Below are 14581 nucleotides of genomic sequence, written 5' to 3' on the forward strand. Positions count from 1 at the left end.
TATTTGTTAAAAAAAAAAAAAAAAAATCCAATTGTTCATTAATCTAATTATTTATTAGGTCTAATTATATTAGAAGTCATAAGACAAGTTGGTTAATCGTTTGTTTTTTTCTTATCGTGGCATGTATCAAAAAATAAAATCCATCATCATTTATGCCTGTAGTAACTAAATTATTAAATAACCCGATATTGCCATACCTGTGAGACCTCCCGTTGTGCCCATCTGCAGTCTCTGACCATCTAAATATGCCCATCTGCAGTCTCTGACCATCTAAATGTGCCCATCTGCAGTCTCTGACCATCTAAATGTGCCCATCTGCAGTCTCTGACCATCTAAATGTGCCCATCTGCAGTCTCTGACCATCTAAATGTGCCCATCTGCAGTCTCTGACCATCTAAATGTGCACATCTGCAGTCTCTGACCATCTCTAGTATACGGTCTGCAGCCTATGACCATCTCTAGTATAATGTCTGCAGTCTCTGACCATCTCAATGTGCACATCTGCAGTCTCTGACCTTCTCTAGTATACTGTCTGCAGTATCTGACCATCTCTTGTATAATGTCTGCAGTCTCTGACCATCTCAATGTGCACATCTGCAGTCTCTGACCTTCTCTAGTATACTGTCTGCAGTATCTGACCATCTCTTGTATAATGTCTGCAGTCTCTGACCATCTCAATGTGCATATCTGCAGTCTCTGATCTTGATGTGAACATCTGCAGTCTCCGACCATCTCTTGTATCCTGTCTGCAGTCTCTAGCCATTTCAAATGTGTTCATCTGCAATCTCTGATCATCTTGTTGTGCACATCTGCAGACATCGTTTTGTATTATGTTAGATTTATGTTTCTAATTTGAAATTGTATTGTAGTGTATTGACTGCATACTAAATGCGGGTGCCTTTATTTATCATGTAAGTTGACCACCACTGCTTTATCTCGTTAATAAAAAAAAAAAAAATAGGATGGAACACCATGCGACACACTGAAAGAAAATACTAATACAGCTGGAAATTCCAACCAAAAAATGATCTATGGATGTGCGTATGGCCAGCACAAGGTAAACAGTACAATACCAGGTGAAATTCTCAGATGTATTCCCTAACCTCGCATACAGCGGAGGTGCAGAAATGTAAACAACACGAACATGTGGGCTTATGCAGCACAGCCGTGCAAACAAAGCTGAAATGCAAAGCACATAAAACCAAAACACTATAATACTGTAAATGAAACAATGTAATAATTGTGAATGTAAAAAATACTGTAAATAAAAAAGATGCACTACAGATTCAGAACATAAAACAGAACCAGTGCTGACAAATCACCAATTAGAACAAAGCTCTAAAATGGTGATATCAATTTAGGACAGCTGTGCATTGTTGCCTGGTGGGTGTAATTTAACCTTCACTGCAAGTGGTAAAACACCTAGGCGAGGTTCCTAAGTGGCTCTGCAAGCCATGTTTGTGTGGGCACAGCAGCCTATTTATTTAAAAAGATGCTGTGCCTGCGTTTCCTATAGGTTAAAGATTCCTGCACCCTATTTAAAAAGCAGCTGAAGGGGGGGGGGAAAAGGACCAGAAAAAAAGAACAAAAACACCATGCGACTTCCCATAAATGAAAGTGCGCTGCGTTTTTAGATGCATGGGAGCAGCGCAGTTTGGCTGCGGGTGGTTGCGAGTGCGGGAACAAGTGTGGTTTACAAGCTGTCCCCCACTTGCACAAGTGTAAATCTAGCCTTAGGCTCGATTTACATTTATGCACTGTAGGAGCGTGCGTATAACTTTAACGTGCAGCAACGCACATTGCATGCATTAGCACAATCCGATGCATTTTAAATAGCACCCCAAACACATGGAGGGCGATTTACTAAAGACAGAGGGCCAGATTCACGTAGAATCGCGGCGGCGTAACGTATCCTAGATACGTTACACCGCCGCAATTTTTCATCGCAAGTGCCTGATTCACCAAGCACTTGCAATGAAAACTACGCCGGTGTCTTATGTCAAGGCTTTTCTGTAAGGAGAGGGGGACTGGCAATTGATGGCGTTTGCTTGTTTACATTGTGAAAGGCAGTGCACAGTCATTGGGAAGTCTTACCATGAACGTGCCCAAACAAACAAGGTTGGCCTGATTGAATTACAAAGTCCCAATCAGACGTGACTGAAAAGGCAGCCTTTGGGAACCTACAAGTCCCAGCATGGAAGCTCAGCCAAAACGCCGGCATGCTGAGTCTTGTTGTCCCTCTAGGTCTATGACTGCAATGTAATATATCCGGATACAGTGTGTGTGTATTAATAGATCACACAGTACATTTAATAAGCCAGCCTCAAGAGAAATAATCATGTGACACCCGTATAGAGGAGCTGTCGCTGGTTGCCGAGGGTTAATGAATGTCACTCTTCAATTTATATTTAAATAAGAAATTGGTCCTTTTTATATATAGTTTATTGTCTGATATGTTGATGCAACAATCTGCATGTTGTGTTTTGTATGTTATTTGTTTTATCAAAATATAAAAAAAAATCAAATAAAAATGCATCATACCAAAATAAACAGATAAACAAACAAACAGGAGTCCATATCCACATGAATAATAAGAGGAGGTGCTATTGGTGCTCTTCTGGCATCTCCAACTTATTCCCCTACCCGGAATATATACAATAAATACGAATTGCTGTTTAAGGTATGGAGTTGCTGTACTGCACCCCTTTGTGTATATCTTTGTATTCTTATTTGAAGTGTTACTTGCTCTTCCCAAATGATTTGCCATTATAAACCACGGGAATGAAATAATCAGCTGCGACAAGAATCTATAGTATCTCGTTTCATTATTTTGAAAGATTCATTGAGCCCAATGAGAACAAATGTTGAACAATGGATTGTTGCAATGCCTATGTAGACACACCTGTATAGAGTGATCTACAATGAATCTATAGAATGATCCATAGCCACAGCATGCCAGGTGTCCTCAATTACCCCATCATGCCCACTCTGTTGATCCCCGGGTATGTTTACACTGTATGTGTGTTGGGGTGACATGCAGAAAAGAAAGGCAATGCACATATACAGTATATAGGGTCGGTGCACAGGTAAAAAAACACAAATAAGCCATGAGTAACTAAAGCTCCATCTACAATATGATTTGGGTCAATTAGGCATTCATTGAAGCCTTTAGATTGTAAGCTCTCATGATCAGGGCACTCCCGACCCTCCTGTGCTGAATTGTATTGTATCTGTACTGTACTGTCTCTCTTTATTTTGTAAAGAGTGGCACAAACTGTTGGCGCTATACAAATCCTGATTATTATATATGTACATATATTGTATATATACATACAGTATATGTAAATATGCCAGCTGGTAAAGACAGGAATAGGAAAATGGTAAAATTCTAATAGGGTGCAGTAACCTGAATTACCAGGCTTGGTTCACACATTTGTGTTGCTGCAACATGCGTGACAAAGCAGATCATATGTGCTTGGTTGACGCAGTGCCATTCATTCGGACACATGGCATGCTGTGCCAATGGATGGACCATTCTAAAGACCAGTGTGGCTCGCTCTATGCAGGTGTGTCCACACCTGAGACACGTTTGAACACTTGTTTTCACTGGGCTTGGGGCCGCTTAGTGCGTTCCACATGTGGTTCAGTGCAGTGCGATCCACATGTGGTTCAGTGCAGTGCCATTTGCGACCATTCATTGTGAATGGCCTCAAATGGCACTGCACCAAAGGTAGAGCATGTACTTTCTTTTGAAAATTAATTTCAACCCATCCGATACAAAACCTACATCTGGGTTGTTGTTAAAGAGGAGCTCCAGTATGGACAAAAAAAAATGTAATTAATTGTCAGCAGCTACAAATACTGTAGCTGCTGACTTTTACTAGAAGGACACTTACCTGTCCAGAGATCCAGTGATGTCGGCACTCCAAGCAGATTCTTCAATCAGCTTTAGGTGCAGGCACTGGCATTTATACTAAGGGAAACCAGCAGTGAAGCCTTCAGGCTCCGCAGCCAGTTTGCTAGTGCGCGAGTTGCTTGCACCTTCCGAATGGTGCCCGCTGTCTTCTGTGTGTGTCCCAGAAGGCAATGGGGGGGGGAAGGAGGAGGTGCCGGACATATTCCGAGATTGCCACGGCACTCTTACCCAGAAGTGGGAGCGGGCACCTGTCAAAACCAGATATCCGTTTCCCCCACGAAGTGCCAAATGTGGCAGCGGAGGGTGCGAACAAGCGCAGCTTCCCCTTTTGGGTGGAGCTCCGCTTTAACTTTACATCGACACCTGCTGCAGATCACAGCTGCGGTGCATTTTGAACGCAGTGTGGGAATTGTGCATGGAATGCAGGTTTCCCGCACCACGTTCTGCTGTAAACAGGCTCTCAATGAATATTTCTAAAGTCTGTAGAGCACTCAACCTTTTTACCCCAGAGGAACCCTTGAGGTCATTTTGAAATCTCAGGAAACCCCTTCTAATAATAGTCTATGGGGTGGGGAGGGGGGGTCATTAGGAAAATGCCTCTCATGTTTGTGGTTATTAGGAAGAATGACACCCTTTACTGGCCAATAAAAAGATCAATGGTTAATGCTACCGTCTCTGCCAAAGGGCAATGGACTTGGAATTCTGAAGTGCAATTAGATGGGAGGTCAAACAGCCACAGTTTAGGGAACCCCTAGCAACCTCTGGAGGAACCCCAACATTCCATGGAATCCGGGTTGAGAATGGCTGCTGTAGAACAGCAATGATACTAGGTAATGTACATGCTGAATGGCATTCCAGCACATGTGTGTTGTAGCGCAGCAACATGCTACTGTGTGCCGCCAGTACAGGTGTATGCCCATGTTCTGGGACATTGGTGTGTGTTGCCAGTCCATTCAATTGAAGTAGGCTGCCTAATGCAGTGCATGTTAATGCACAACAAATGTAAGCGTGAACCTAGCCTTGGATAGGATTGCCTGCAATATTAAACAAGCCCATAGCGTTCACCACTAGCTGGAAGGCCAGGACCCCCCAACACGGAGCAAAGGTGAAGTGTGGCAACCCCCAAACACTTTTCAATAGCACCGATCGAACGTGTGAAAGAAATGTAAGTGTGAACCTAGCCTTGAACCGGATTGGCTGCAACTTTGAAACAGCTCATGGTGTTCACTGCCAGCTGCAATGCCAAGAGCCCCGGCATGGAGCAAGGTGCAAAGGTGAAGTGTGGCAACCCCTCAAACACTTTTCAATAGCATTGGTCGAACATGTAAAAAAAAAGGTAAGTGTGAACCTAGCCTTGAACCGGATTGGCTGCAACTTTGAACAAGTCCATGGTGTTCACAACCAGCTGCAATGCCAGGAGCCCCCGGCATGGAGCAAGGTGCAAAAGGTGATGCATGGCAACCACCAAACATGCACAGCAAGCACCAAGCAATATTAAATGGCACTCATCTATCAACAAGAAGAAGTGGAGTGTATCTGCTTCTGCTGCCACCACACCTTGTAGATCAGAAGCCTCTGCCAGCCCAGGAGCCAGGCCTGTGCCAGTCAGCGGGCACCCCCCACTAGGATGCCTATCAGACCCCCCAGGACAGGGATGATGGATGGACTCACCGTTGCTCCAGGATTTCAGCAGATATTTGATGCTGATCTCAAAGAAGCCCGAGTCCTGCTGGCTGGCCATGTCCTCCTCCTCAGGTGCTGATGTCTGGATATGGAGGAAATGTAGAGTCTCTTCCTCCTAGGTGCTCCTCATCACACACCAGATGCTCGTCCTCCTCCTCCTCCTCCTCCTTCGGTTCTCCTTCACTGCAGCCTGTCAATGGCCGGCCACGGATCAGCGCCTCTCATCTCATTGTCTGCTCCGGGGACGGCTCCTTCTTCTCCCCGCTCACAAATCCGGTGTCACTGGATGGGAGGAGGAGGAGAGGGGGGGCTGGGTGTCTGAACCTCCTCTACACAACACACGGCGATATGGCTACTGGGGGCGATATTCAGCATCGGTCCTCCCCGAACAGCACACAGCACAGCACACAGCACAGCACAGCAGAGACTCCCAGCCAACTACATCATGCTGCGGTACGGCGCAACTGCACCTCCGAGATGACAGTGACGTCCGAGGAGAGCCGGAGACTGCACAGCCGCAGAGCGGCCTCTGTCCTCATCACACCGACACCCACCTACCTACCTGATCGGAATAATACATACACTCTGTGTCCTCATCACACCGACACCCACCTACCTACCTGATCGGAATAATACATACACACTGTGTACTCATCACACCGACACCTACCTGATCGGAATAATACATACACACTGTGTACATATCACACAGACACCCACCTACCTACCTGATCGGAATAATACATACACTCTGTGTACTCATCACACCGACACCCACCTACCTGATAAGAATAATACACACTGTGTCCTCATCACACCGACACCCACCTACCTACCTGATCGGAATAAGACATACACTCTGTGTACTCATCACACTGACACCTACCTGATCGGAAAAATACATACACTCTGTGTCCTCATCACACCGACACTCACCTACCTGATAAGAATAATACACACTGTGTCCTCATCACACTGACACCTACCTGATCAGAATAATACATACTGTGTACACATTAAACCGAGACCTACCTACCTAATCTGATTAATACACACTGTGTACTCATCACACCGATGCCTACCTACCTGATCATAATAATACACATTGTGTACTCATCATACCGACACCTACCTACCTGATCAGAATAATACATACACATTGTGTACCCATCACACCCACACCTACCTGATCAGAAAACTACATACTGTGCACATATAACCTCATACCTACCTAACTGATCAGAATAAATATCACCCCGACATCTACCTACATACCTACCTGATCAGAATACATACACACTGTGTACATGTCACACCTACCTACCTGACCAGAATAATACACACACACTGCACACATTACCTCACTTCTAGATTGTAAGCTCTAACGAGCAGGGCCCTCTGATTCCTTCTGTATTGATTTATATTTTAACTGCACTGTCTTGCCCGCATGATGTAAAGTGCTGCGTAAACTGTTGGCGCTATATAAATCCTCAATAATAAATAATAATAATACCTACCTGATCAGAATAAATACATACACACTGTGAACATAACACCCCGACACCTCCGGGCCATACCTACCTCACTAATCATAATAAATGCACTCTGTGCCACTTCCTCCATGTCCACCTGACTGATTACAATAAGAAATGTGCCACTTCCTCCATGCTTACCTGTCCAATAATAAACCGTGCCACTTCCTTCATACTTACCTGACTGAAAATAATAAGCAGTGGCAGTGCCACTCCCTCCATATCTACCTGACTGATAAGGCCTCGTTCACACGGGCATACTTTGGCTGGGTTCGCACCTATGCCGTTTCTCCACATTCAATTCGCACAGCTGGAGATTGTGACCAGCTCTCTATGGAGCGGGTTCACACATCTACGCAGCGGCTCCGGTGCGAATTGCACAGGAACGCTGTGTGTCTTTTGGCCCATTTCAGTGCAAATTCAGCCCAAAATTCGGGCTGAAATCGGATCCGCACCAGACTCCTGCTGTGAGCCGCTGCAATCTCTAGTGTGAACCCAGCACACACACCTGTATGTAAGGCCCTGTTTGCCCATACAGAATGCACAGGTGTGCAGTTAGTTCTTATGTCTACTGGGACACTATGGAGGTGTTCACTTTGCACTACAGGTGCACTTGGAAGTACAGTCGCTGTAGATCTGAGGGGGACATGCAAGACATTTTTTTGCTTGTACATGATTGGATGATAGAAATCAGCAGAGCTTCCCCTCATTTCAGAGCTTTCCCTCAGATCTACAGTGACTGCACTTCCAAGTGCACGGTGGATTTGCCTTTAGTAAATCAACTCAAATGGGGTTTATTTAATAAAGGAAAATAGACTGTGCAGTTTGCAAAGTTCATGTCCCCAAATGCAGACAGTGTGAGTTCTGGAACACAGACCCACATAAACACCTCTGCATCCCATGCGGGCACACACAGCCTTTTCACACAGGTGCACACTTAAAGGTGTTGTAAAGGTTAATTTTTTATTTTCTAAATAGGTTCCTTTAAGCTACTGCATTGTTGGTTCACTAACCTTTTCCTTCGATTTCCCTTCTAAATGTTTTTTTTCTTTGTCTGAATTTTGCACTTCCTGTTTCTCCTCAGTAAGCTTGCCCCCAATATGTGGCTGGGGGTTAGTCAGCCAGAACAGCTTACTGAGGAGGTAAACTGAACAGGAAATGAGAAATTCAGACAAAAAAAAAACTATGACAAAAAAAAACATTTTGAAGGGAAATTGAAGTTAAAGGTTAGTGAACTAACAATGCACTAGCTTAAAAAGGAACCCATTTAGAAAATAAAAAACAAACCTTTACAACCCCTTTAAGTATGTCCATGTGAACCGTGCCTCAAAAACACACTCAGCCTTTTCCTGCATGCCTACCTAACCAGTATTAATAATAAACAGTGTCACTGCCTCAATCTCTACCATACACAGTGCTACGTCCTCCATGTTTACCTGACTGACCATAATAAACAGTGATACTTTCTCCATCGCTACCTGACTGACCATAATAAACAGTGCTACATTCTCCATCGCTACCTGACTGACCATAATAAACAGTGCTACTTCCTCCATGTCTACCTGCCTGGGCATAATACACAGTGCTACTTCCTCCATGTCTACCTGCCTGGGCATAATACACAGTGCTACTTCCTCTGTCGCTACCTGACTGACCATAATAAACAGTGATACTTCCTCCATCGCTACCTGACTGACCATAATAAACAGTGCTACTTCCTCCATCGCTACCTGACTGACCATAATAAACAGTGCTACTTCCTCCATCGCTACCTGACTGACCATAATAAACAGTGCTACTTCCTCCATCGCTACCTGACTGACCATAATAAACAGTGCTACTTCCTCCATCGCTACCTGACTGACCATAATAAACAGTGCTACTTTCTCCATGTTTACCTGCCTGGTCATAATACACAGTGCTACTTCCTCATTGTTTACCTGACTGACTTTAATCCACAGAGCTACTTCCTCCATGTCTACCCATACCTCCCAACTTTTTGAGATGGAAGCAAGGGACACCTATAAGCAAACGTATGTAGGCATAGGACATGCCCCTGCCACGCCCCCTTAAAGGAGAATTATACGAAGACAATTATTAGTTAAACCCACAAGTCCCACTACTATTACTTTATATTGGCTTCTGAAATTTACAAATTCTGAAATTTACAAATGCAGCAATTTAGAAATTGGATGAAAGGTTTAGCACTGGGAAACTCTGTTTGAAAGATAATAAGTGCATTTTATATACAACTATATAGATCTGACCAAAATGAGGGACAAATGAGAAGCACAGAGGGACTTTTTTTCCAAATCAGGGACAGTCCTTCAAAATCAGGGACAGTTGGAAGCTATGTCTACCTGACTGACCATAATAAACAGTGCTACTTCCCTCCATGTCTACCTGACTGACCATAATAAACAGTGCTACTTCCTCCATGTCTACCTGACTGACTATAATCCACAGTACCACTTCCCTCCATGTCTACCTGACTGACCATAATAAACAGTGCTTCTTCCTCCATCGCTACCTGACTAACCTTCATAAACAGTGCTACTTCCTCCATGTCTACCTGACTGACCATAATAAAACAGTGCTTCTTCCTCCATCGCTACCTGACTAACCTTCATAAACAGTGCTACTTCCTCCATGTCTACCTGACTGACCATAATAAACAGTGCTTCTTCCTCCATCGCTACCTGACTAACCTTTATAAACAGTGCTACTTCCTCCATGTCTACCTGATATTATTACTTAAGTGTACCATGTCACCCATATCTACCTGACATATATATTTTTTAGGCTACTTCTGGGCTATATTCACCTGACTAAAAATAATAAACTGTGCCACTTCCTCCATGTCTACCTATTGGAAATAAATCTAAACTGTACCCCTTCATATAAATCTACTTGACTAATAATAATAATAAATATAAATTGTGCCACTTTCTCCATGTCTCCCTGACCAATATTAATATAAACTGTGCCACTTCCACCATGACTTCTTGAGGAACCACTGAACATGCGTGTATTTGCGCGACGCTCTGTGATTGGTCCTGCAGCCTCCTGGATATGTGATGTGTCTTAGTATGCTACGGAAGGGGAGAGTGCTATGCAAGGTGCATTATTCTCACCTAGACGAGGATTGTAGAGGTGGAAGCAGGTATTGGTATTTACCTTAAAGGTGTATCAATAGCCAAGACTTATTTCTTATGCGTTCCTTCATTTGTCGTTTTTTACCCGATAAACCTGGTAGGAAGCCCAACGGCCAAACAAATGAGTAAACACAGCTGGTTGCCAATGCTGCTGCCATTTATGAAAAAGTGGCTTAGCGTCTTCAGCCTACAACAGGAGGTGCTGTTACTGGCAGGATCTCCACGTGAAAAAAATTGCATTGGATTCGGGCAAACATTATTTTGTGTACAGTGAGGCATTGGGGTTAAATTACTAAAGGCAAATCGACTGTGTACTCTGCAAAGTGCAGTTGTACTAATTTTCCCTAGTAAATGTAATGTGGTGAAGCTTCACTTTGTAAAGAATACCCAAATCAGGTGCAAAGAACATGTAAAAATATTTTTTTTGCTTTTTGTACATGATTGAATGATGGAAATCAGCACATTTACAAAGCTGGAAAAAACAAGTGTGACTGCACTTGCAGAGTGCGCAGTATATTTGCCTTTTGTAAACCAATTCCTTCATGCCAAACATACTGAAAAATAGATATGGGGGTTTACATACACTTTAATGCATGTTACCACAACAGGCACCCATTCACCATATATTAGTAATGCAGCACATTCACAGAGTGGCACTCTGCATTAAGACCCCGTTCACATTTGGCGATCTGGGGCAGAATCACGGCGATTCTGCCCGTGACACCAAATCGCACTGCAGCAATGATAAAATACTCGTGTTTGGGTGTCCATCATTTTCAATGGCACCTAAACGCAGTGGGGCAGATCCACAGAGCGAGTACGCCGGCGTATCTACTGATACGCCGGCGTACTTTCAAATTACCCGCGTCGTATCGTTGTTTTGAATCCTCAAAACAAGATACGACGGCATCTGGGTTAGATCCGACAGGCTTACGTCTTCATACGCCTTCGGATCTAAGATGCAATTCTTCGGCGTCCGCTGGGTGGCGTTCACGTTGTTTTCCGCGTCGAGTATGCAAATGAGCTATTTCCGACGATCCACAAACGTACGAGCGGCCGGCACATTCCTCTACGTCTTCTCTAGCCAGCTTTTTTCCGGCGTATAGTTAAATCTGGTATTTTGTGGCGTATAGTTAGACCTGCCATGTTAAGTATGGCCGTCGTTCCCGCGTTTATTTTGATTTTTTTTTTTTGCGCAAGTCGTCCGTGAATCGGGATGGACGTAATTCACGTCTATGTTAAAAAAAATGACGTCCTTGCGATGTCATTTAGCGCAATGCACGGCGGGAAATTTAGGGACGGCGCATGAAACACGCCCCCTAATCGCCGATTTGAATTACGCGCCGTTACGCCGCCAGAGATAGACTACGCCACCATAACTTACAGCGCAAAATCTTTATGGATTCGAACTAAAGCCGGGTAAGTTACGGCGGCGTAGCGTATCTCTGATACGCTGCGCGGGTGCAGATCTCTATGGATTTGCCCCAGTGTGTTTTTGCTATTTTTTTCACTTGATAAATCTTGCGGCAAATCGCAACGTGCGAGCCTTGTCACCCAATAAGGAGCAGGAGCTTTTTTTGTGACAACAGCTCCAGGCTCCTTCAGGAAAAAATGAAATAGCAGCTACAAATACTGTAGCTGCTGACTTTTAATAAAACACCAACTACCTATCCAGGGATATTGCAATGTCCTCACCTGAGCTGATTTTTCAATCAGCACCCGTGCAGGCCCAGCATCTCTAGAAAGGTAAACAGGAAGTGAAGCAAATTGCAGCTTGATTTATGCTGAGTCGGGAGATGTTAACAGGGTCACCAACATCTTGAATATTTGGCTGAAATGTAAACCATGTATGGCCAGCTCAAGGTAAAGTATTCCCAGTAGAGACACAGACCGCAATAAAGTCTGATAGAGCTTCTTTCGCTACACTACTGCCTAGTAATAAAAAATAATACGAGCTTAATCTTCCAAAAGATATCTCCCCTTGCTTTCAGATTTCTGAACATTACATAATGGGTGAAAAAGTTCTAGGAATGTTCAGCAACTTGCATAGCTTCAAAGATGTTCTGGAAATGACTCTAATTACTGAAGTTACTGGAAATTCCATCTTAAAAGTTTGGTTTGGTACGTCCGACAGGTTTAGGTCTGTTTATTTGACCACAGGCAGACATTGGACACTGTGAGCTTTGTTTTCCAATGATTTAGGCTACAGAAAGGCAGTTACAGAACTAAAACACCTTGTCAAATATTTCATGTCTGGTCTTAGAGGCTGCACTAGGAACACATTGTACCGATATGGGATCCATTATGTATTCCCCATATAACAGTTGGTGCTATATAAATCCTGTAGAATAATAATAATAATATAACCAGCTTTACTCTTCATTATGAACTGCTGCACCTTCAGTGTGTAAGAAAGGAGAGTTATAACTTATAGTATATATACATGGACAGTGCTATACAGTATATAATTGTGTTGACAACACCCTAAAAGTCATCATTCCCTTTGTACTGCTTTTAGCTACCAGAATTTGGTACATGAGGTCTGTAGCAATGCTAAGAATTTCTTTATGGTCAAGACAAAAGGCCCATACAGACGATCCGAATATCGGACGAAAACGATCGTCCGAGGAAGAATCGTACGATTTTCAGATCGTGTGTACACTACTTTCGAGAGCCGATCACGACAGTCTATCCGATATTATTCGATCGGACAAGCATGAAAATTTTCCTCGTACGATGTCAGATCGTACGATTTTCGTTTAGTCAGTATAGCCGTCGCCCGAAAATACAATACAAATACATTACAACACATGACATCACTTCCGATAATTTTTTTCTGTCGTACGAGAATTTTCGTGACTTTAATAACCCATTTAATTTTACTTGCGACTGTTAAGCGAAAAAAGTCGTACGATATTCGGATCGTGTGTATGGGCCATAAAAGAAACAGAGAACATGAAAGCCATTACTAATGTAGCGCTCTGCTCCTGTTGAGTAGGTGCTATTTTGTACATTTAGTTACCTGAGCTGTAGTTTAGCTCAGAGGATTATACCAAATTGTGGGTTTCCGTTCCAGTCCAGCTGTGTTGCACATGTTCCCCTTGCCTGCAGGTGTCGCTGTCACATGGAGTCAAGGTTGGAAATGCAATGGCCTGGGTGCAGACACTCTGGTGGGGTCTTTCGATCCTGACCTGATGGCCCTCCTGGCCTCAGGGATGTGCCGACAGTGTTTTCTGGTCTCGGGGCCTGCTGGCCCGAGGCTCTGCAACTTAGAGTAGGCCCAGGAGTTTCTGGGGCCTACTGGTCCAGGGGTAGTCCTGCGCTATCTTGCCTGCGGGAAGAAGCCGAGCAATTGGGAACTCAATTGAAGGACGCATCCGGACCAACTTGCCTCACTGTGCTGCCGGCCTGGCTGAAAGATCCTGGCACAGTGAGCTGTGTACTTTCTTTAAATATTCGCCAAGTGTGTGTGTGGTTACACGATTCTGTGGCAGAGGGCTGTGCAACGACCCGACGACACTCATCAAGTCTGTGGTAGAGACTTTGAACGAGCGTCGCACCGGCTGCTAGGTCAGTGAGAGTGGGCCTATCCGGTGGTTGCTAAATCCAGCGTGGAACCGATTTGTCCTCTGGATCTAAGACTACCCCGTGATCTGCAAAGCAAGGTACCTGAATCTCCCCTATACCTCTACCCCCTCTGTTGGAGAACCTGTTTAATAAAACTCTTGAAGAAAAAGAAACCGAAGTGTTGGTGCAGACATTCTTTTTGAACAACTCTTCAGGAGGGACCCCTAGATCGAGTGTGGTGAACAGTAAGGTAATGGCAGGCCCAAAATTAAACCAGCAGCTCCTTCGGGGGTAGTACTACACTAATAATCTGGAAATGGTCAATGTAGGTGGTGAATATGTTGCCACACAGGTCCACTTTCCCTCTGTGGACTCAACGCAGCCACACTGGACGAAGGAGAACCCAGTACCAATGGCATCTGCCCTATAAATACCCTCCCCCAGCATGCACAGCGAAGCTCAACCCTTCTGATTGGCTGCTGGGGAAGAGCACCCAAACCTTGACTCCACTGCTGCCATCTACTGCAAAGGGGTGGGAAGACACCCCAGCACAACAGAATGAGCCCACAGCCAAGCTGAGACAGAGACCTAATTTTGCATATAACAATTTGGATCAAAGTTTAACTACACTCTGATCTCCCTCTAAATTTAAACAGCACCGGTACTTAAAGTAACCAGGCGCTACATACGTCACCGCGCTTTGCTCAAGCATTTTTTTTCATGATCGT

The 14581-nt window shown here is 44.2% G+C and overlaps 1 protein-coding gene across 8 annotated transcripts in view; it reads right to left on the bottom strand.

The window, feature by feature from the left end:
- The window catches only part of FRY (FRY microtubule binding protein), a 362513-nt gene that overhangs the window by 276320 nt on the left and 71612 nt on the right, over positions 1-14581 (bottom strand). Inside the window, exons 1-2 of one of the 8 annotated variants that reach the window (XM_040340447.1) lie at positions 6320-6959; positions 5588-6269 (exon numbers count right to left, since the gene is read on the bottom strand). The exons of 5 other annotated variants lie outside the window; for them this stretch is intronic. In XM_040340447.1, coding sequence (XP_040196381.1) covers positions 5588-5657 — 70 coding nt within the window. In that variant the 5' untranslated portion in view covers positions 5658-6269; positions 6320-6959. Of the gene's footprint in view, positions 1-5587; positions 6960-14581 lie in introns of those variants that run through there. 2 more of the 8 variants (XM_040340448.1, XM_040340451.1) reach the window with 2 other exon arrangements.

Source organism: Rana temporaria, chromosome 2 (assembly GCF_905171775.1).
Source record: "Rana temporaria chromosome 2, aRanTem1.1, whole genome shotgun sequence".
Taxonomy (NCBI): domain Eukaryota; kingdom Metazoa; phylum Chordata; class Amphibia; order Anura; family Ranidae; genus Rana; species Rana temporaria.